At 38.2% G+C, this 24,286-nt stretch overlaps 1 protein-coding gene across 1 annotated transcript in view; it reads right to left on the bottom strand.

Moving 5' to 3' along the window:
* Positions 1–24,286, bottom strand: part of LOC125483516 (unconventional myosin-Ib-like) — a 120,873-nt gene that overhangs the window by 86,513 nt on the left and 10,074 nt on the right. Inside the window, exon 2 of the mRNA XM_048599183.1 lies at positions 23,104–23,245. Within this exon, the coding sequence (XP_048455140.1) occupies positions 23,104–23,238 (135 nt within the window). The 5' untranslated portion in view covers positions 23,239–23,245. The remainder of the gene's footprint in view (positions 1–23,103; positions 23,246–24,286) is intronic.

Genomic DNA, 24,286 nt, shown 5'->3' on the forward strand with positions numbered 1-24,286 from the left:
TCCACCTATCCCCTCCTCCCACCTCAAGCCGCACCTCCATCTCCTACCGATCAACCTCATCCTGCCCCCTTGACCTGTCCGTCCTCCCTGGACTGACCTATCCCCTTCCTAACTCCCTACCTACACTCACCTTTACTGGCTCCATCCCCACCTCTTCGACCTGTTTGTTTCCTTTCCACCTATCCTCTCCTCTATCCCTCTTCTATCCGCCTCCCACTCTCTGCCTATTTATTTCAAAACCCCCTTCCCCTCCCCCTTTTCTGATGAAGGGTCTAGGCCCGAAACGTCAGCCTCTCTGCTCCTATGATGCTGCTTGGCCTGCTGTGTTCATCCAGCCCTGCACCTTGTTGTCTCGGATTCTCCAGCATCTGCAGTTCCTACTATCTCTAATGTTCATATTATATTGCTTTTACAAATTTCTCAGTCTGTGCTGGAGATAAGGAGTTCAACTACATATTTCAGAGGACGTACTAACTCTCTAATGTCCTAATAAGTTTGCTTGATCAAATGTAGTAGTACTTATAGCTATCATGCAATAAACTTTCTTGTTATCCAAGAACTGTGCCTCTTCAGTAGCTACTCCTTGGTGTTATGTTCTGTGTTACTAATCACTAGATAGGCCTAAGACAAAGCAAAGCAAAGACAAAAGAAGAATCGGTGGCAGCGAACTACCTCAAACAACTCTAAAACAGAAATTGCTGGAGAATGATCTGAAAATCGTAACTGGATCCAAAACACTAACGCTGTTTTCTCTTCACAGATGCTACCAGCTCTGCTGAGTTTCTCCAGCAATTTCTGTTTTTGTTTGTTTCAGATCCCCGCAGTTTTTTGCTTTACTCAAAGAATTCTTACCCATGCCACGTACTGGTAAAGATGGCCGGTACCAGAATGTAATAGAAGTGATATACCAGTAAAATACCAGTGATATTTATTAAAAGTAACCACTGGACAGCACCAACCTCCACTATTGAAATGAGACTTTTTGTTGAAGCAGTAGACCATAGATTTAAAAGGCAGAGAACAAAGACTGAAACATTTTCATTTTACATTTCATTGACATGGTAACCTGATTCAGTCTTTCCACTGTAATACATGGTAACGGAAAAGAGCAATTGTAGATAAAGTCATAGAACACTTCATAGGAACCAGGCTTGGAATGCCAGCTAAATTTCTGACTGTTACTGGAAGGTGGAATTTGTTGAGGACACATTTAGTGACGTGAGAAAATATGAAGATTATAATTCTGAATGCAGCAGCTGGAAGCTCCATCTGCAATGGCATTAATTGCTTCTTGCAACCCTACATTACAATGGTACAAAACATTAAAACCATATTCCCTGTATTAAATGTGAATTCCCACCCCACTTGCTGAATACCTCAAATCGAAACTCAAACTGGATAACTTAAAGAGAGGTCTTGCTGTACAGTCCTTATCAACTGATCCATGGGAGGACTCCCAATTACCTTACACGCTGTACGATAGTGGCCCCACTCTAGCAGGACTACTATCAGGTCCATTTTCTCCCGCACACTTGACTGCTTTACAAACAGAGGGAAGGACATTGATCAAGGTTGAAGTCTCCGAGAAAATTCAGAGAGATCTAAGACATTGTATATGATCGAATCATAGGAATTAGTAAAATGTAAAAAGAGGGTGTCATTAAGTGTGGGTAGATCCAGGTATGATGAATAGGACAATAATTATCTAACTCCAAGTCAAATTGTTACAGGCCATTCATTAAGATTAATTGAGAAATATTACAAATATTCAGAACTGAAGCAGTTAATAGAAGCTGTACATCTGTCACTAATATTTGACTGTGCTGAAGAATACAGTACGATGCGCCCAGGATAAGATTCTGAAACCCCACTGCAATAACAATCACAACCATCTTCCTTCATACTAGGCTCAAATCAGTCTCTTCCTTGAACCACTGTAATCCATGTTTTGTTGTTAGATTGGGAATTTTCACCCAGCAATGAAGGAATCGCAATTCCAAGCCAGGATAGTGCAGGAGTAGAAGTGAATCTTGAAGGTAGCGGCCATTTGTTTGCTGCGCTTGTTCTGATTTCAGGAGAATCTGTTGAAAAATATGGCACTGGATAGAGAGCATGGAAGTCTGATTCCTGAATTTTAAAAATCTTCAATGTGCGACTTGACTGCTTACTCTGAAGAACCGGAGAATGAGAGCAGAACTTGACAGTGATCCGTACTGTTTAATTGTATATCTGAGAACTTAGATCTTCTGTTTGCAAAGTGATTTGTGAATTTGAAAGCACAGTTTAAGTTATGGGTTAAAAAAAAAGATGTTGCAATGCAAAATAACGTCAGCGTTTTATTTTTGAAAACTACAGGCAATAGAATTGTGTAATAAACATGCAGCATTTAGTGTTCTTAAACCATTACGCTATTTTGCTTTAATTATCTAATATTTTAACTTTTATTTTGATTTGTGCATAATGGTTTCCCTATTTCTATTACTGTTTAACCCAGCAGCCAGCTTCATACCGTATATCGAGTCTCAGTTTTCATGATTCTGATGATTGCTTGTGCCTTATCATGATTTCACATTTGCTCCCTTTTCACCTTAGGCATGTCACAATGCATAATCATTCTCATTTGCAATTGACATTTCTGCAGCTCAGTTTGTAGAAGCGGGCTGTGAACTGTCACGAAATGGAGGCCGACTCTCCTCTAATAACAAAAAAAAACACCCAGAGAAGCTTGCCTCGCTTCAATCTGTTAAAGGAAGTGTGATATTTATTATAACCTGCCTCTCACCTCCCAATCTGTTATAAGGGGAGGTTAAATGAAATGAACTCCTGACAGTCACTCTATAATCAAGTAACAATTTATTTATCTAACTCAAACAGTGAACAAGTTAACAGAGTTACAAACAAACTGAACAATTCCCCTTTAACTACAAACTATTCCCACACAAAACAAAATTCTAAGGGTATGCTGTTCCAATAAATACAAATCCTACTTGTATAAACCAAAATAATAACAAAATGAAAAATTAATCTCCCAAAATTACAGTCAGGATGTGTCTTCCGGAATGTTCTGCACCCTCTCTGATCTTCAGTCCGGAACACCTTTCTCTGTCAAATTCTTGTGACAGGAATGTTTCTCTCCGATGAATTCGTGTGTCAGGAATATTAGTTAAGAGTGCCACTACACCTTTAGTTAAATGATGGTTTTCTGAGATCTTAGAGAATTCTGAGACAGCCAGTGATTTTCTCTTTAGAGCTGATGGGTTATTAACTCTATTAGATTAAAGTTGTTCTCACATCGATTTTCAAATGCCCTCTTCTTTTATACCCTTGATGACCTATTAATTTCTTACACTAGGATTAGTCCTATGTCAAAACTATCAGATTTAAATTTAATTAGTTTTCAGTTCCTAAGTGCCTGGTTTAAATTAATTGGCTGATTTTCAAGCGGGTTGCCTTAACAACAAAACAAACCACTACCTGGGTTGATAACCACACAGCCTTTTGATACAATGTTTCAATTTTAGGAGCTCTCTGTGCACCTGCCCATTTTTTTTATTAAATCTCCAAGCCTAGAAAAAAAACATCATTTTTTAAAGGGACCACACACACTTCCCCCCCACCCCCACCATTTCACAAACATCAAATTGTAACATCCTACCTTCCAATCAATGAATACTCTACCCAGCATTGCAACATGAACTACTGCTGTACCCAGTACCAGAGGCAGTTGCAGAACAAATGCTGCATGGCATTCATTATAAAATATGGATTCCCATTAGGAAAAAGTGACAAGAGTGAATGATTCTAGCTGCAGCATTAGCAAACTGATAGAGTGAAAGCAGAGACAACAAATCAATGGCTTTCCTTGGAAAAATATATGCTAATAAAGTTAGAGAAAACTCAAACAAATGGGCTGTGTTTTTAAGCAAGGGGCACATAAAATACATTGGGGAACTACCCCACTGCTATCCTTCACATCCCAATCCAGTCCCCATACTACAGATTCGGTAAGGCACCACAGGCCTGCCTGCCCTTAGGCCTATTGGGGCTGTTAAGTGGCCAATTATTGCCCACATAAGCTCTCAATCAACCTCCACTGCCACATAACACTGGACAATGAATGTCTTGTGATACAGTGGTAGTGTGCCTGTGTCTGGGCCAGAATATCTGGGTTCATGCATCGTAACATGTCTGAACAGGTTGATTTAAAATATCTATGTTGGACAGTTAAAGGCAGACATAAGGAACAGGAATATTCTGTTTGCCACCTGGATTTTGCTTAACCATTACCTGATTGTGGTCTCAACCCACTTTCCTAGCTACCCCGATATCCTTCAATTCCCTCGTTAGTCAAAAAATGCATCTATTACTGTTGCAAAAATATACAATGATTCTGCCTCCACCACAGGGAGAATTCCACATACTTATGACGTTCAGACAAAAAAAACCTCTATTTCCATCTTAAATGGGAGACTCCTTATTTCTAAACTGCACTCTCTGCTCCAGTATCTACACAAGGGGAAGCATCCCTCCAGAATCCATCCTGTTAAGTCCTTTCAGGATCCTGTTTGGAAAAAAAAAATCACCTGTAATTCTTCTGAACTCCAACCAGCAACCTGTCCAACACTTACTCATAAGATAACATCCTCACCCCAAAAATTAGTCAAGTGAGCCTTATCTCAGCAGCTTCTAATGCAATTATGTCCTTTCTTAAAGGAGACTAAAAGTATGCACAGTAATTGAGATTATAGCCTTACTAATACCCTGCACAAATGTAGCAAATCATCTCTAGTGTTACATTCCATTTGCCTTCCAAAACACCTGCTGTAAGCAACAGTCAGGAAAGGAAAGTTGAATATATTGCTTTGTTGGGAGGTATGTGCCGTGCCCTTTTCAGTAGTTCCCTCAGAGATCTTTCCTCCTAACCTCTCACCCACCATCTCCCGCCCCACCTCCCCCGCTCGACCTCCATAGTCTGACCACGACCCTTTCATTCCAAAGTGTGGCAACCCTATACCGACCTTCCCAAATAGCCCAAGAATTGCCTGTCTCCAGTGCCCATCACCCTTCTTTACAGGATTGTTTAGAGTTTGTCACACCACCCAGTACCAAACTCTGCCATTATTTAACTGAGAGCTCTTAGTCCATCAATCAGACTAACCAAAGCCCTCAAGGGTGGGACTTTTCATGAGGGACAGAATTTGACCCACAGCTTTTTAAGACCACCTTTTGAGTTTTCACTGTGGGACAGCCTTTCAAGAAAGCTGATCAGCAATCATAAAATCCATCTGAAGATTTCAGCCACATGGCCCCCTTACGTAGAACTAGGGTCAAAAATTGTATTTATACTTAGCACTTCAGTATTTGTGATTGCTGAGTGATGAGTATTTTTGGGGGATAAAATAAATAATTTTAACAATGCATTAAATCAAAGGTCCTGAATCATCAGTGCATTCCTGCCGCATAGATGCTGCCAACCCTGCTGGGTATTTTCAGCATTTGTCGATTTTATGTCAGAGATCTAGCACTATAAGTAATTACTTGTGTTGCAAATTAGGCAGCCAGCAATAAGTTTTGGTTTCTATTGCTCTATGGTGTTGAATTTTAAACGCTTGACATCTTTGTTTCCCACGCTAAAATAAATGAATATTAAAATCAGAAGGTTAATAATAACAAAATATTTGATTACTTAAAGCGGAGTTAAATAAAACCAAAGACTTCTTGTTTTCTGTCCATTCACTAGGAAGCATTTGAACTTTTCCAGATTGAGAGAAGCTGGAACTGTGGTACAGCTATATAAAGCAAGTCTGGACTCTAGGGATATTTTTGTTCTCTGGCCTCATTTAGTATAAAACAAGCAATATTTCTGGAAGTTGACCCTTATGCTTGTTGACTCTTTTCTATAAAAGATTTTCTATATAACATTTTCTATAAAATGGAAGCAGACTCAAGACCCAGGTAAGACATATTCAGAATGTGAATTACAGTGAACAATATGTGGCAGCACCAATGCTGCTTTTATTGTGGTTTCAGTTTTCCTGAAACACAGGAAAGCCAGCAATCAAATTAAACCTCTTTCAATACCAAAATATGAGTACACTGTATAACTCACACTCACTTTATTGCTACCCATCATCAGTGTTTAAAAGTTTAAAAAAGGATTAGGTCATAAGGTTTCAGATCAATTTTAAATATGTTTCCCAGCAGACATTTCATGTTATGATATTCCATAGTTGAAATTTCTAAAAACTAAAAATTCTCAATCTTTCCCATGAGATCAGCCAAATGTGAAGTGTTACATTTTGGTAAGACAAATCAGGGCAGGACTTTTACATTTAATTGTAGGGCCCTGGGGAAGCCAAACAAAGACACCTTGGGCTGCAGGTACATAGCTCCTTGAAAGTGGAGTCAAAGGTAGTCAGGATAGTGAAGAAAGTGTGTGGCACGCTTGCCATCATTGGTTAGTGTATTGAGTATAGGAGTTGGGAGGTCATGTTGCAGCTGTACAGGACATTGGTCAGACCACTTTCCGAATACTGCATTCAGTTCCGGTCTCCCTGCCATAGGAAAGATGTTGTTAAACTTGAAAGGTTCAGAAGACATTTACAAGGATGTTGCCAGGATCAGAGGGTTTGAGCTATAGGGAGAGTCTGAATAAGCTGGGATGTTTTTCCCTGGAGTATCAGAGGCTGAGGGGTGACCTTATAGAGGCATACAAAATCATGAGGAGCACGGATAGGATGAATAGCCAAGATCTTTTACCCAGGGCCAGGGACTTCAAAGCTAGAGGGCACAGATTTAAGGTGAGGGGGAAAATATTTAAGACGGACCTGAGGGGCAACTTTTTCATGCAGAGGGTGATGCGTGTATGGAACAAGCTGCCAGAGGAAGTGATGGAGGCTGGTACAATTACAATATTAAAAAGGCATCTGGATGGGTATATGAATAAGAAGGGTTTAAGAGGGATATGGGCCAAATGCTGGCAAATGGGACTACATCAGTTTTAGGATAATCTGATTGACATGGACAAGTTGAACCACAGGGTCAGCTTCCATGCTGTATAACTCTGTGATTCTAAGTATTCAAATTAACATAGGTTTTGAAAAGGTAAGCACAAAGGAGAAAGACCTAAGTGCAATTCATCCTCATGTTATTCTCATTTGCCTCTGCTACTTGCATCATGATAGGACTGAAAACTAACTGTACAAATTATAAACAATGCAAGTGACAAAAGTGAATTCTGAAAACAAGATGCAGGTCACTGCCACAAACACTATTCTGAAATTGAATTAAGTGAGGATTGGCATTTGTAGGAAGTTGAGTATCTACTATATGTTTCATAGAATCATAAAACCATATAGCACAGAATAGACCCTTCAGCCCATCATGTCTGTATTGCCAAAGCTACATTAAATTTACACTAGCCCTACTTTCCAGCACTAGACCCAAAGCCTTCAATGTTATGCCATTTCAAGTACTCACCCAAGTATTTTTTTTAAGGATTTTGAGGTTAACCTGCCTCAACTACTTTCTCAGGCACTGTATTCCAGACCCACCACCACCCTCTGAGTAAAGAGAGTTGTCCTCAAATCTCGTCTAAACTCTTGCCTTTCACCTTAACCAATGAGAACAGCTGCTTTCTATCCACCCTGTCCACAAACCTCAATCTTACACACCTCCACAAGGTGCCCCCCCCCCAACCTTCTGTAATCTGCTCTGCACCCTCTCCATTGCAATCACATTCTTCCTATCATGCAATGACCAGAACTGCACATAGTACTCCAGCAATGGCCTAACCAAAGTCCTGTACAGGTTCAACATAATCTCCCTGTTCTAATAATCTATACCTCAACTGATAAAGGCAAGCGTCCTGTGTACCTTCATAACTACCCTATTAACTTGCCCTGCCACCTTTAGGGACGTGTGGACAATCACCCCAAGATCCCTGTGTTCCTGAGCTTCCTAGTGTCCTGCCATTCATTGAGTACTCCCTTGTACTGTCATTGCTTCATCCTTAATATTTTGATTTTATTTGGAGTTACGATTAAATTAGCCTTCCTGTTAACACAACAAATTTCAGTCCTCAAAACATCATACTTTGGTAACATTCAATGCACCAGTTACTTCATAAAGGATGATTAAAGTAAAGTAACTGAAGCATTCTACAGACTGAATTTTATTACTTATCAATCAAATTGCCAAACATTTTTGCAAAATAAGTCAAAGACCTATGTATTAATGTAGAGTAGCAAAACGATTATGAACAATGTATTACTATTAATTTTCTGGACATTTATCAGTGGTACAGACATAAGGCGTAACTTCAATGTTACAATAATAAAACTTCAGTGATAAAAAAATTAGAAGAAGAAACCATGTGGCCCTTCAAGCCTGTGCCACCATCATGAAGATCATGGCTGAATTTGTACCACAACTCCAATTTCCTGGTTACTCTATTGCTTCGCTGAGATACCAAAAAATCCATCAGTTTATTCTGAATGAAACTCTCAGAATTGAAGCCAAGTTATTTCATATTTCTAAAACTGGAAACCAGGAAATTGGAGTTGTGGTACAAATTCAGCCATGATCTTCATGATGGTGGCACAGGCTTGAAGGGCCACATGGATTCTTCTTCTAATTTTTTTATCACTGAAGTTTTATTATTGTAACATTGAAGTTACGCCCTATGTCTGTACCACTGATAAATGTCCAGAAAATTAATAGTAATACATTGTTCATAATCGTTTTGCTACTCTACATTAATACATAGGTCTTTGACTTATTTTGCAAGATCAACTCTTACATCTGGGTTGTAGCATTGACCTTAGTTAATTCTTGCCACTATTTTGAACAATCTTACTATTAACGCATGTTGCTCCATCGGAGGAACTGCCTTCTATTCATGGCACATCTTGAAAGTCAATGGATCCTCTCAGATATCCGCTAGCAAACTAGCCAATCCCAATTATGGAAAACACTACATTTCGCTAATACAAACACATATGCTTTCTCCATTCAAAAGCAATCTAAATTTGAAAACAAAATTCGACGGAATTCAGAAATCAGTATGCAATAGTTGGTGTTTTGGAACTACATGCAACACCCGCTGGACCTTGAATTAATGAAAAAAAGGTTTAAAATTAGTAATTACTTTTACAGCAGTACAAACACAAACATATGGTTCCAAGTTATTTTTGTCTATTGACTTACACTGCTCTATGTTTCATGTAAACCTGAACTTGCGCATTTAGATGGAGGCACACTCTACTTGTAAGCATCCAAATTATACAAACATACATTAAAATCAGTGAAGGCATAGTAGACAATTGCCTGCTCACTGTAATTAAAAGCCTAAAAATTAATCTGAAGTGTCTGGGAGCTTTACAGACTCTCATTTTCGTGTTTCAAACAATGTTAAGAAACTGCATTGTTTGACTTTAAATTGCAGTCGTCATTACAGCTGTCAGCTCTGGTAGAACTTACTCCTGAAGGTGTCACTATGTGATCTCTGCCTTCAACCACCCCATCCCCATGTATGTCACTGATCACTCAACAGCTTACACACATCCAATTCAATTAGAAAGCCAGTGGACACTTTGTAACTCAACAGGACAGTTCTTGACAGACGCAAAAAAAAAATCTCTCCATATGCCTCAGCATTTTGTAAATAAAACAAAAAGGTTTTGAAAAAATTAGCACAGCCATTTAAAGGGGATATTAGGTCAAATGAACAAAACCAGAGCCAAACAGGGAGGTTTTAATGAGTGTGTTAAAGGAGGAAGGCAAGGGAGAGAGACACAGACAGACAGATAGGTGTAGGGAGGGAAATCCAGAGCATCAGGCTAGGCAACTAAAAATGTACAGCCACCAATTGTAGAATGATTAAAATTGGGATTGATCAAGTGGCCAGAATTAGATTAATGCAAGTATCAGAGAGACTTGTTGGGAAGATTAGAGAGATATGGAGGGCAAGTTCATGGAGACAATATAAAGAAATTCCAAAAAATATAAATAAGAACAAAAATGTTGTAACTACTCTGTATATGATTTGTGCTAATACTTTCAACCCTCACTGGCATCCAGTTTCAAAGTATTTCCTATAGTGTACATCATTAGCTACAGTATATGAAAGAAAAATTTTGCGATATTAAAAATACTACAAAACCACTTAACGACAAGTGCTATACAGTCCAACTGCCTAGTACAATCATGAACGAACTCAAAACCTATTTATATTCTTAAAACACCAACTATGCATTTTTTCAAATTAATATTATTTTGAAACCACCTTGCATCCATTTTATTCCCTTTCATTTCTCACACATTTGTGACAGGCCAAATATCAAGGTAATATCTGGAGAGGCAGAGCTAGATAACCCACATATTCAGTGACCCTAAAATAATTAGAGCAATGCAGCTAACCTAGCTCTCCATGGACTGCCACTTCAAGTGACAGGTGAGGTCGGAATCTGAACATCTCTACATACATCAAACAAATAGTCTGATCACCATCATTAAGTCTACTTCTATCAATTTATCTTGTGCATATCTCATAATTAAATTACATTGGACACAAAAGTCCCAGTTCTGTTATCTTCCAACTGAGCACCACAACTACTTATGTTTAATCACTGGCAGTTTTATCTGAAGATTCAAGTGATAAGTTGTAGTCTTTTAACTCATGACTTAAATAATGCAAACTACAGCCTCCAGTTATAAAGTGCTTCATCTCGGTGTTTAAGAAAAACAAATTTCTCAAGGACACTAATTTTCTCTTTTTTAAAAACTTATTTTTTTTCCCTTCCTGTAGAAACCGTAGGGAATACTAATACTTATATATGTGGATCACCAGGGTTGAAAAGAATATTTGACAGTATAAATGGATTCTATGGTTCAAAACTGTAAGATACATCCTCACCACTGCTCATCATGCAGTACAAACAATATTCCCTCCAAAATGTGCAGTCGCACCAACGATCGGCATACTAACATGTTGACTTTAGAAGTCACTGCAGCACATGGACTTTGGAAGTCCAAGCAGAAAAATAAAATTAGAGGGAATGTCGAACTATCTGGTAGATTTATTGCCAACATTCTCTTTCTTGATAGACATCTATAGGGTATTGGATTAGTTTGGTGTAAGAAAGCCAATTGATAGTCTAGTGAGGAGAGGCTCTTATTAAAAACAAGCTGGAGTTCTTAAGCATACGAAAACAAAGTGCTGGAGGGACTCAGCAGATCTGACAGCTTCTATAGATAGAGAAACAGTTAGTGTTTCAAGTCCAAATGCCTTCTTCAGAATAGAAAGAGCTGGAAGATGATGGCTTTAATGCTGTTGAGAAAGGGGGAGGAGGAGCAAGAGGAACAGATGACGAGAGCGCCCGGAGCAAAAGGCAAAAGGTATCCTCGTTGTTAATAGCAAAACTAAAAGGCCAGTTGTGCTGAAAGCAAACCCATGCAAACAAAGCACAGCGAGGGGGACAGTAGGGAAGGGGTTGTAAATGGAAGTGGAAGACAGTATTCACAGTTTGAAGTTTTTGAACTCAATGTTGAGCTCTGAAGGCTGTAAAGTACCTAATCAGAAAATGAGAAGCTGGTCCTCTTGTGGCTGTATAAGATGATTTCTGTCCCTTGAACAGATTTTCTTAGATGATTCCCACTTTATGCAGCCCTGAATGATAATCCCTGATGTTTTTATAGTTGTTTCCTGGATGAGTCCCACTGTGTACGATTCAAATCAATTGTTTCTGCCTTTACTCCAATTTAAGTAATTGATCTCTCGTCTTTTCTGTGAACTCAACCGTCTAAACTTTCTTCGTGTTTGGTTTTGCAGCTCATGCGTATAAAATGCTGATTTATGACTTTAATTCTATTTCACAATGCTCCCAGATTTGCAACCCTGTTTAAAGTTGCTTTGTAGTCCTTGATTTCCCTTGCTGTGGTCATTCCTCATGGTACCCACTCACTATGGTGGTTATGATCTATTGTTATTTGATATTAGCAGGAAATACTTGGCTTACTTCTAGCTTTCCCAGCCTTTAAACAGTTCCTTTTTTAAAAAAATTATTTCCTTGCTGACCAGAATTTCAACTTTTACTCAATGAGGCTTCAACGTCCATTCAATCTCCATCTAAAACTCAATTTAGGGCTGTTCCTACAGATTATCAGCATCCGATGCAATCCACAACTACCTTGAGGTGGCTTGTGTTCCAGTTCCATGGAGTTCCTAGCTCACTCTTGCTGCTGAGAAGTGCCCTCATTGAAACATATTGGTTCTTCAGGGCTTTGACAAGGTACATGCTGAGAGGATGTTTCCCCTCATGGGAAGAGTCTAGGACTAGATGGCGTAGTTTCAGAATTAAGGAATGCCAATTTAAGACTGAGATAAGGAGCAGTTTCTTCTCTCAGAGGGCCGAGTGTCTTTGGATCTCCTTGCCAAAGAAAGCTATAGGGACAGAGTTCTTGTGTATATTTAAGGTTGAGATAGATGGATTCTTGACCAGTGGGGGGAATCAAGCGTTAGAGGGAATGCAGGGAACTGTTTGTGAAAAATGTTGAATCAGCCATGATTTTATTCAATGGTAGAGCAGGCTTGAGGGGCTGAATGGCCCACTCCTATTCCTATTTCTTATGGTCTTATGTTCTGTCATCACATCTGAAACATATTTTAACCAATGATCGCAGATTCTGCCTTGTTGAATCTTGCCACAAAAGGTTCTCATCTGTCGGACCATTGAATGTTCAATTATTTCTCTTGCTGGCTGTCTGCATGAGCAGCCCTCTTCACGACCTGCACTGCTGCCAGTGTGTGGCCGGGGTGGTGGGGGAGCTAAATGGATTTAGCACAACTGCTACCACATTATAAGCCAAGTCCTCACCATTGCTTGCCAAATTTGGCAAAAAATCTGCTAGATTTGCTGCCATTCACTTTCTTGCTCGGGATCTATAGGACCTGTTTGTTAGATAACAATTAGCTCATCTTAAACAAGATATAGTCTATTGCATGACAAAAACTACATATACTTTACACCATATGAAAAACATCACTACACAGATTATGGAGGTGATCCAGATGGTAGGTCTTAATGCTTTAAGATGCTAAGCTGTTCTGCCTCCACCCACCTCCAAGACCACACCACAGCAAATAGTGTCCAAGCCACTGTTCAGCATTAACCTTTTCAATTCCTTACACAATACCAACTACACCTCTGCACTTTGTGTGTCAATCCGGTATGGATCAAGGATTGGTTAATAGACGAAAAACCAAGACTGGAAATAAATGGGTCTATTCTCACATTGGCATGATGTGACTAGTGGTAAATGCAAAGATTAATACTTCGATCCCAACTGTTTGCTATGTTTAAACAACTGATTTGGACACAGAGCCCAAAAGTAATATTTCCAAATTTGCATAAGATAACAAAGCTAGGCTGGACTGTACATTGTGAGGAAGATATGAAACTTTTCAGGAGGATTTGGACAGGCTTAGTGATTGGGAAAGAACACGCCAAGTGGAGTATAATGTGGAAAAATAGAAGGTCATACACTTCGGTACTAAGAAAACATGTGCAGAGTACTTTTTTTAAAATGGTGAGAGGTTGGAAAGTGTATATATGCAAAGGGACTTGGGTGCCCTTGTTAAGAAGTCACTGAAAGCAAACATACAGGTGGAGCAAGCTATTAGGTAGGATAATGGAATGGTAGCTTTTATCACTGAGAGGAGTTGAGTAGAGGAGTAGTGAAGTCTTGCTTCAATTGTATAGAAGCTTTGTTGGACTGTGCCTGGAGTACAGTATGCAGTTTGGACTCCTTATTTCAGGAAGGATATTTTTGCTGTAAAGGGAACATAACGAAGGTTCACTAACTTAGTTTCTGGAATGATGGGAGTATTTGCTGAAGAGAGACTGGACAATCTGGGCCTGTATTCCCTACAGTTTTGAAAAATTAGAGGTGATCTCATTGAAACCTACGAAGCGCTTAAAGGGATAGGCAGGGTTGATGCAGGTAAGATGTTTCCTGGTTGGAGAGTCTAGAACCAAAGAGATAGAATTTAAAAAGCAGGGTGTTGCCTATTAGGACCAAAATGAGAAATGATTTACTCAGAGGATTGAGAATCTTTAGAATTCTCTACCCCAGAGGGTCATGGGAGCTCAATCTTTGAGTATGTTTAAAGTGGAGGTTGATATATTTTGATTATCAGTGGCATAAAGAGATAGCGTGGCTAAAAGCTATTGAAGTGTTCAATCAGCCATGATCATAGTAAATGGCAGAGTTGGCTCAGCAGATTGAATGGCCTACTCATGTTGTTACGTTCATAAACAATTATGAAGGAAGGTAACCTGGGACATCCCATTTGACGTTACTCTTTCCCTTATTCAATTTTCAACCACACTCACATCCTCAACATCACTGCATGATAAGCAGCACCAATTAGTTTATTTCTCCCCCAACAGCCTCATCCTAGTTTCAGAACCCAGAGATAACTGCGATACTCCTATTCCTGTGATTAACTAATTCACTACAAATAAATTATTGCTCCATGTCAGGAACACACCAAGAAAAGCTTTTATCAATACCACTTTTAAAGGAGTCAGTTCCATCTTAAATCGGTGGGTGGAAAAAAGTAGGATTTGTGACTTGTTTTATAAAATGTACATGAATTTTCAACAAACAATCTAGTGAAAATGTTTCAAGTTTCACACTAAAACAGGGAAGAAATTCAACTTTCTCCAGAGTTTAGGAAGTGGCTTCAAATGGCAAATTTTGCAATCAACAGGTTACATTAATTCCAAGTTAAGGCCATCTTGTAATCTACCTCTTTGGCCAATATTTTGGTCGCCCATGCTAATATCTACTTATGTGATTCACTGTCAAGTATTGTCTGATCTCATGTTTTTCAAAGAAGTTTAGGGTACTTTACTTTGTTGTAAAGAGAGATTATAAATGCAAACTGATGTTGCAAATCTGACATCCTCAATGTGTTGGTCTAATTCTACCTTCTGCATCACTCCTTAATTCATTGATTACTGTAAATGAAAATATTGGATAGGCAATGGATTTCTAATTCCCACCCCATGGCCATTTGAAACAGTCATACACGAACAATACATCTAGAGTTGGAAAGGAATTCTGAAATACCTAAATAAATGAATCATCCAAATACCGCACTGATCCTTTTAAGATATCCACTTTAACGTACATTGGTTACTACAGTAATGTACCTTTTGCTCTATGTAACCTTTGTACGCTGCAACAATTGGGCCTCCAGTGCCAACCGGTAATCACTCCCAAGATTGCTGAACAAACATGCTCAGGGTCACAACAGCATCAGAACACTTGGCCCAACTCCCATTTGACTGAAATACGTGTCTTCCTTTTCTCTATCCCTGTTTTTGTAACCCACAGGTTTCCCTATTCAAATAAGCTAAAAATCAATAACTAATTGTCCAAAGATCACAACTCTACTTTAACATTGTGCTAAATTTCTTTTGAGATTACTGAGGACAAGGACCAGATGCCCATTTGGAGACTGTAGCTGATTAGATATTATTCACAAAAGTCCTTGTTATGAAGTGGAGTAAGCAAATATAAAAGCTTAAATAGTGTGTATTATAAACAGTGTTTGTTATCAAGTTATTGTTGATTGCTTGCAGAGCTGTTTTTTTTTGAGGCAGATTAACAAAAGAATTCTCCCCCCAACTAAATCTGAGATTGCCTTCTCTGTCAAAGACATTGAACTAATAATAATTCCAATTTATATGGTGCTTTACCTAGACAACAAACCCAAAGCCAAACAAGATGCTTAACAGAAACAATCAGTTTCGATACCAAGGCACAGAACAAGAAGCCAGATGACAAGGTTTGATCAGTAAGATAGGTTTTATGAAGTATCTTAAAAAGAAAGAAAAAAGCATAAGGTGGACAGAGGCAGAGACTGAGCAAATTACTGCTTTAGAACCCAGAGCACTTCCAAAATGGTAGAGTGATTAAAATCAAGGATGTTCATGCGGTCAAAGTTGGAGGAGTAGAGAAATCTCAAATGGTTTGTAGGTTTAGGAGAAGACTACAAAGATAGTGAGAGCTGAGGCAAAGACAGGAATTGGGATATTAAAATTAACAATAATACCTGCAATTATATGTCACATCATCATATTAAACATTTTGCTCAATTTTTTAAACTATAGTAACTGATGCTGAGCAAACAGCAAAGGCATGTGCTCAATTAACACATTTTAGTACTAATTAATGAACACTAAGAACATTTTCTGCTCTTGTTTGAGCAGTGTATCATTATCATTAGCATCTACTATGAGATCAGCCAAACAGAATGTCACTATAATATCAGACAATGCAGCACTTCTTCAGTGCCACATTTATGTGTATTTGAATGCATAGTCTTTACAACTTTTGGATCAAGAAGCAGAATAAACTGTAAGTGAGGCATACATCAGATTCAAAGCCAGTTGATGATCAGGCAATACTTGAATACTCTAATACTATACAATGCTATAAAATATTAAGGTCAATAAGGACAAGCAAGTTAAGAATACTGAACAAAACATGAATAGTGAACTTAGAGGAAATCAAAATGAGAAAGACGCATAATCAGGAGCCAAAGTGAGGAAAGACAAGAAAACAGATAATAAATACTGTTTCAAAACCAAACACGAATGGGTTGGACTTGGGAATGGAATTTAGTGAGAAAGGTGTTTGGGGTGTGATATTAGAAATGCAAGGTAAAGAATATACTCACAGTTAGTCAGAACTGTAATTATGTGCACAATTCAAGTTTAGCAAGAATCTGAACCAATATTATGACTGAACAGTTTGGAATTGCTGTAGTTAACAATGACATTATAGTGCAAAAGTGTATGGCAGTTATCACATTTAGCCTAAAATCTTGTTGCTTCACTTTTTAAATAGGCTACTTATAAAGTTCAAAAGGTCTGAGCTGAGTTACATTTAAAAGGAAATTTTCAGAAAGCCAAAAGAAAATGGAGAAAGGCCTAGTGACTCATAAGTAGTGAGGATGATACACAGAATCTGCAGAGGGATACAGACAGGTTAAGTGAGTGAGCAAAAACTTGTCAGATGGAATATAATGTGGGAAAATGCGAAGTCACACACTTGGGCAGGAAAAATAATGGAGCTTAATGTTATTTAAATGCAGAAAGACTACAGAAAGCTTCAGAACAGAAGGGCTAAGGTTGGGAAATGCATCCAAGAAACAGAAAAATCCAGCATCTGATGTCAGTGGTTAATAGGGTGGGTAAGTAGAATGTTGGCCTTTATTTCAAAGGGAATGGACTATAAAAGTAGGGAAGTTTTGCTAAAACTGTACAAGGTACTAGTCAGACCCTACATGGATTACTGTCAGCAATTTTGGGCCCTTTACACAAGTAAAGATATACTGCCACTTTCTGTGGCAGTCCACAGAAAGTTCACTAGGCTGATATCAGCTATGGAGAAACTTTCTTATGACAAGTGGTGGAGAAAACTGGGCATGTACTCATTGAAATTTAAAAGAGGCAAACTTATTGAAACATTCAAGATTCTTAGGGGGCTTGAAATGGTAGATGCGGAAAGGTTGTTTCTGCTTACGGAAGGGTCGAGGACCAGAGGGCATAACCTCAGAATAAAAGGGGTCACGTAATTAGGACAGACATAAGGAGTAATTTCTTCTCTCAAAGGGTAGTGAATTCTTTACCACAGCGAGCTGTCAAGGTTGGGTCATTCAAAATCTATATTTCAGCCTTGAATATATTTAATCAGAAGCAAAAAGGAGGAAAGTAGAGTTGAGGATTATCACAGCAACCATGATCTCATTGAATGGTAAAGCAGATTCGATGAGCTTAAAGCCTACTTCTGTTCCTATATCTCATGGCCTTACAGCCTTGTAGTTCCTTCACTATCATTGGTCAAAATACTAGAACTCCATCTCAAACATTAGTGTGACTGTACCTACACCACATGGACTGCAAAGGTTCAAGGCAGCAGCTCACCTCTATCTAGGAATGGACAGTAAATGCTAATCTAGCCTGCAACATTCACATCCCATGAACGAAAAACATACAACTAGATATCAACACAAATTTTATTCAATTTTAAAGCCTCTCTCAGGATCATCTTATAAAACAAACATCTTGTCCGTTTCAGTGTTTCTGTTAAACTTTAACCTTGATCTCACAAAAAATGCATGAATATTTCAGTTTATAAGATTGACAAATCTACCAATCTGACAAACGGATCATACAGCTGTCCAGAGACAATTATGAAAATGTACTGCAAAAAAGAACATGCAAACAAAAAGAACAAAAAAAAGTTTTGCCAATCTCAAACTACAGGCAGAAAATGTTAGATAAATGAAAGATCAGGCATAATTTACAAAGAGAAAATGCCATACTAATTGTTGACTGACATGTCATTTGCAGCATTTTTTGTTTTAATTCTTGAACGTAAGATAACAACTTTTGCTTCGATCCACAATTTAATAGCTTAAATGACCTGACCATTTACTAGTTTAACCTTGCATACCATGAGGTGCATCAATCATGCTAAGCAGAATATTTTGCACCTCACTAGGTCTGCTGTTCAGAGCTCCTTTATCTATTGCAATTGTCACTATTCACCACTATTCATATGCAACAGATTCCAAATCAGTAAACAGAAAGTAAGAACTGCCGATGCTGGAGTCAGAGATAACACAGTGTGGAACTGGAGGAACATAGTAGACCAGAGGAGGAGGAATATTCACTGACTTATAGCTGCATTCAATTGTAGAGAATACAGATCCTAGCCACTGCTATTAAATAGCATTGCCATTCTGTTCCATAGTTTGGCAGTTTTGGTATTTTATATTTTGCTATAGCCTTATCTAACTGCATAACAGAATGACACAGTTTTCTAAATCTGAAGTATATCACATCATTGCTAACAGCATCATTGCTCTATAATTCAATAAAACAAGGAAAAATTGCACCAAGTGGAGATCCAAAATGAAACAAAAAACACAAAACATTAAAAAAAAGATACTAACTATACTGCTGAAAACAGGTAGGACAGATTACTGACATTTCAGTTGTGTAGCTTTCACAAGAATGCTGTACGAGCCCAGTTTCTTTTTCCTGGAAGACATTTGGGAAAACAGTAGAGGTCCAAAGAGACTTCAGAATCCAGTAACATTAATGTGTCAAGAATAGGCACAGATTATCATCAAAAAGGTGAGTAAAACATTAGATTTTATTTCAGGAGGACTAGAGTACAAGAACACGTCATGTTTCAGCAATAATAAAGCCATGATTAGACCACAGGGCATATTGTTAGCAGTCTGGACACCACACCACACCACAGGAACTAAGTATTGACCTTGATGGAACTGTAGTACACATTTAACAGAATGACCTAGACTCCAAGAATGAAATCACAAGCAGAGTTACATAACCTAGCGTTCCATCCCGAAATTCAAAAGGTTAATCGGCAATTCGTTTGACATTTTCAAGTTTTATAGGTGAGCACTTAGGGTTGATACCGAGAAACTATTTCGGCCAGTTGGGGAATCTTGGCTGCAGGCATAACTAAAACGTAGAGCCAGACCTTTCAGAAGCAAAATGCTGATACATTCTAAGGATGCCACAAGTTTGTTGTTCTCTTTCCCAAACAACTATTGATACTAGATCAATTCTTGAGAGTAAATCGAAGATAGATATATTATTGTTACCCCAGAGAAATGAGACAAGAAAGTGTCATATGGAATTAGATCACAGATTTAATTGAATGTCAGAACGACAGGTTAAAAGGCCTACTCCTGTTCCTGTGTTCTGAGGATACGGATTTATCACAGATTCTATGACGTAAAGCCACTGATGAAAACAAAAACAAGTCACTTTTGAAAGCACGTAAAAGCAAACTTAATGATAAATTCCGTTACAAATGTTACACATATAAAATTATTATTTTCCTTCTGAGTGTGGATAACATTTCTTCCCTCTACATAAAGCTCCTTTACTTTGTCTGATGGTAAGAAGTTGGTATCGCTAAACAACAGCTTCTTAATAATCGGAAGTACTTTCCAAAATTCCTTGATATGTGGTGCAAGTCTCAATTTAGCTTTACAAAACATAAAAACCATTTATAAATCAGCACAATTTCAGACTCGAAATTCAGGTGGACTTCAAATTAAAGCCCAAAAGAACTGGGAATGCTGGATATCAGAAACAAAAATAGAAATTGCTGGAAAGGCTCAGTAGGTCTGGCAGCATCTGTGAAGAGAAATCAGAGTTAACATTTCGGGCTCAGTGCCCTTCCTCAGAATTGAGAGCAGAACATACATCAAAAGTATAACCTATGGTAAAAATTGCACAAAAGATTGTGTTTGATTCAACAAATTAGCTTGATATTTAGGTCATCAAAATGGGAAGACAATTATTTATTAAGGCGCATCCAATGCTGACTGGGACTTAAAATGCCCATTTACCAGTTTACACTGGAGCCTGTGCATCTTCTGATTGTTAATTCCTGTGGAATTGCATGAGGGATAAGTGGTTGGGAGGTAAATTTTCAGACATAACCCCAGCAGGGCCACTTTCTTATAAAAAGTGTGCCTTCAGTTCACTGATTAAATGGAGCTGTCAACCTTGTACAGTTTCACCCTAAGAGTATTAATCTTTCCTCACATTCAACGATGTTCAACATGACCTTATTCAATGTTCCTCCTCTTCCATGCTGTCCTGCATGTTCATCCCTTCTTCCACACACACTTCTCAACACACAAAATGCTGTGAGACAGCAAGATGGGGGAGGGAGTGATAAATATTGCTGTGGGTTTTGGAGTTCTTTGACACTCCAGCTGATTTATTTAGTAAGTATAAAAAATGTTTGATCCCATTAAGCGCTCAAAACCATCAGTGTAAAAAATTGGCATTCAAAAGCGCATTAAAAGAAACACGATTCTCTCAATAGTTTGTGAAACAACTGAACAAAGTTAAAAGACCTGTTGACAGCTATGTAAACAATTCCTGCAGAGATGAGCCTATTCATAGGAGGTGGGGTTCAGCCAAGCATTCACTGGGGAATTCCATCTCTCAGCTGTGTAAACAAAGCCCTTGGAGCTGAATACATTGAAACATTGGGGCAACTTGATCTGATAGTTAATTGTTTCAGATGATTGATGTCTTTGATTGACAGATCAGCCATCTGTTCAGCCTGAAGCAATCCAACATATGTCTGTTCAACCTGTTTCAATGCATTCAACCTTAGAATCCTTATTAACAATTATGCAATGGAATCTCGTTACAAATGCTTGGTTAGTTCCAATTCCTACTTGTGGATTTTGCTCTCTGGGGGTTGTTTGTGCAGCTGTTAAGGGATTTTGACCTGTGTTTAACTGAGTTTTTTTGATCTGTTAAGGAGGCCAGTATTTCTTTGAAATGGTTTTTGAATGCTATTTATGTTGACAATACTATGAGCATTTAATAGCATTAAAACATTCCCCTCACCCCCTCCCAAGGAGAGTTTGAATGGTTGGTTATTTATTTTGATAGCTTCATGGACATTTCAAAGACTTCTCAGTTTTATGATAGAGCTCTCAAATTCTTTCCATATTGAGTATGTCCACATGCAGGATGTGTGTTGGATACACAGGTAACAAGGATGATGAGGTCTATCATCCTTACGGCTATGTACAGCACTGGAACAATATCTCAGTGAAAACTGCTGGCCTTGGCATCCTGCCTCCACTCTGCTTTCAGAGGCAGCAGTCCCAAGTATAATCAGTTCCCAACACCCAACAACAAAAATAGGGTGAGCTCCGCTGAAGAGGCCTTGGGAAATGCAATTCCTGCTTTGGGGATGAAAATCTGCATCGACCCCGCAATTACAAAATAACATTTGTGCAAGTCAATTTGGTGATACGTTTTCTACCCAGGTGGAGCAGTTAGAAGGAAGAATTTGGAAGAGACTCGCCTTGGACTATGGTAACCATAATGCACAGTAAAGGACAATTTTAGTTTTGGCACTGTTTATCCATCTTTATTTAAGTGCTCTTCCAGCTTCAAGTAATTTCCATTGGAAGTCAACTAGATGCACTAAGACTAGATTTTGTGTGAATGCATTTAGGGTCCTGTTACCATGATTCAATCTCAGATCATAATGTACACATTGAGGCAGCTAACTGTTCCCAACATAATAACAAGCAATGCAAGCTGGCATTTCAATGTTTTATTGAGTGTTGCATTGTGTTTTTAGGAGAGACATTAAACTGAATCCCTGTTGGTTTATTCAGATTGGTGTATTAAAATTCCATAACACATTTTCATTCAAGAAGTAGGAAATTCTCAGTTTTCTGGCCAACATTAATTCCTCACCAAACATCATCCATTGGGGTCAATAGAGTTTTTCCGTATGCTAATTAGTGCCAATAAACTAAATAGTGACGAAATCAAAAATAATTCATTGACTGTGAAGTAGTTTTGATAACTGAAGCCTCTACCAACAAAGATGGATTAGCTAGAGAAAGAAGCATTAATCCAATGACTGTATTTTGTTGAGTTCAGTAACTTTAGGGCAGTTACTATGTGGAGTATCCTCTATGTCAAGTGAACCAAGTGCTGATATTCAAAAGCTAAGATTGAAATAACAGCCTTCAGCTTTTATTATTCAGGCAAACTGAAGATAACCAGGTCCACTTCCCTGTTTAGGGTCTTGGTGTAATACACTCAGACTGTTCTCAACCTGCAATTCCACATTCCCTGACAGAAGGGTTGGTGTGATTTTTGTACTTGTTGGAATCTCACAGCAAAGTGCCTCCTAGGATTAAGTAAAACCAATACCAACAACTCATTGACCAAAACCAAGATCCAAAACTAAGTTTCTCATTAACAGTCAAATTGTAAACATGAACAACTTGCACCTCATTTGTCAATTTTAAGCTAAACGTGATTATACTGAGCCATAAACCAAAGAGATCATTAAAAACATTCTGTGAAGTGGAAATTTCCAGGACAGTCCAAGACTTTTGCTTTCACCAAGACAGTTTAGGAGACAGACTTTATTTAGACATTTGTAAGACAGATGGTTATTCCCTGCTGAGTATATTTTAATAGTACTTACATATATTTCACTATGGTCAAAGCGATTTTTGAGATTTTCTAAGAACGTGTCTTCAGTGAGAGGTTCTAAAAGCACACTGTCCCCAACCCCTATCATGTTGTCCAGGAGAGACGTTTTCACTTCCGATTTTGGCATTTTCCCCCTGAAAAAAAAATTTAGATCTGAAGATGTATTTTTCCATTCATACAATAGTTGTTTTCTAGTAATCAACATTCCTCTGGCATTGGGAGGTCTGGCACCATTACAGACATTATTAACTTTTCAAACAAACAGAAGTCAAGTAATATAGGGGCAAAGCAGAATTAAGGCAGAAGATCAACTGTGACCTTACTAAATGGTGGAGCAAGCATGAAGAGCCATATGATCTATTCCTGCACCTATGTTCTTACGATCACACTTATTTGTAGCTTGGAAAGATCCAAGTGAGATTATAGAATAACTGTTGTCAATGTGGCTAAGTTTTTTTTTTAAAACCAAGGTGAAACAAAATTACTCACCTTCAATTATATTAAGCACAGAAAGCCAAAAAAAAATACAAGTATTGCCATTCACTATATGAACGCTGACTCTCATGGCTAGTCACTTATACCATATTTTCAGCTGTGCCAATTTTAAGATTTTATTTTCAGACCAGTTTCAGATTCGTAGTAAATTCCAAGTTTCTGACAACCCGATTAAGGCATATTGTGAACAAAATTGGCACATTTTAAAAGGTCATATTGGAGGTGGTAAGATATTACATTGTTGCACCTTTATAATAATTATAGGCAGGACATGCATATTAGAGTTGCAAAAGTCTACAGCAATAAACGTTGCACCCACAACAATGCCTTTCAGAAAGCATACTCCCAATGACACCACACATCACAAAACTACAAACCAGCACAAAGAATGGCTAACACCTCTCCAGCTGATAACCAACCATATTGATTGATTAGTATATCCCACTGGAAAAAAAACTTGATGTTCAGTCACTGGCACAGCAGGAAAAAGTTTGCAAATAGCCTTTTTTTAAAAAAACCTTAATATCCAGAACAAAAAAAAAATCATTTGTATCATTGAAGTTTTTCACTTTACTTTGCATTACAATTTTTCTTCCTTATTGAGTCAGTGATGCAGCTAAAAATGGAATTTATCACAAAGACAAACAATGGTTAAAATTTTGCTGAAGCTGCTCTCATTT

The sequence above is a fragment of the Rhincodon typus genome, chromosome 7 (genome assembly GCF_021869965.1).
Source record: "Rhincodon typus isolate 14 chromosome 7, sRhiTyp1.1, whole genome shotgun sequence".
NCBI classification, from domain to species: Eukaryota; Metazoa; Chordata; class Chondrichthyes; order Orectolobiformes; family Rhincodontidae; genus Rhincodon; species Rhincodon typus.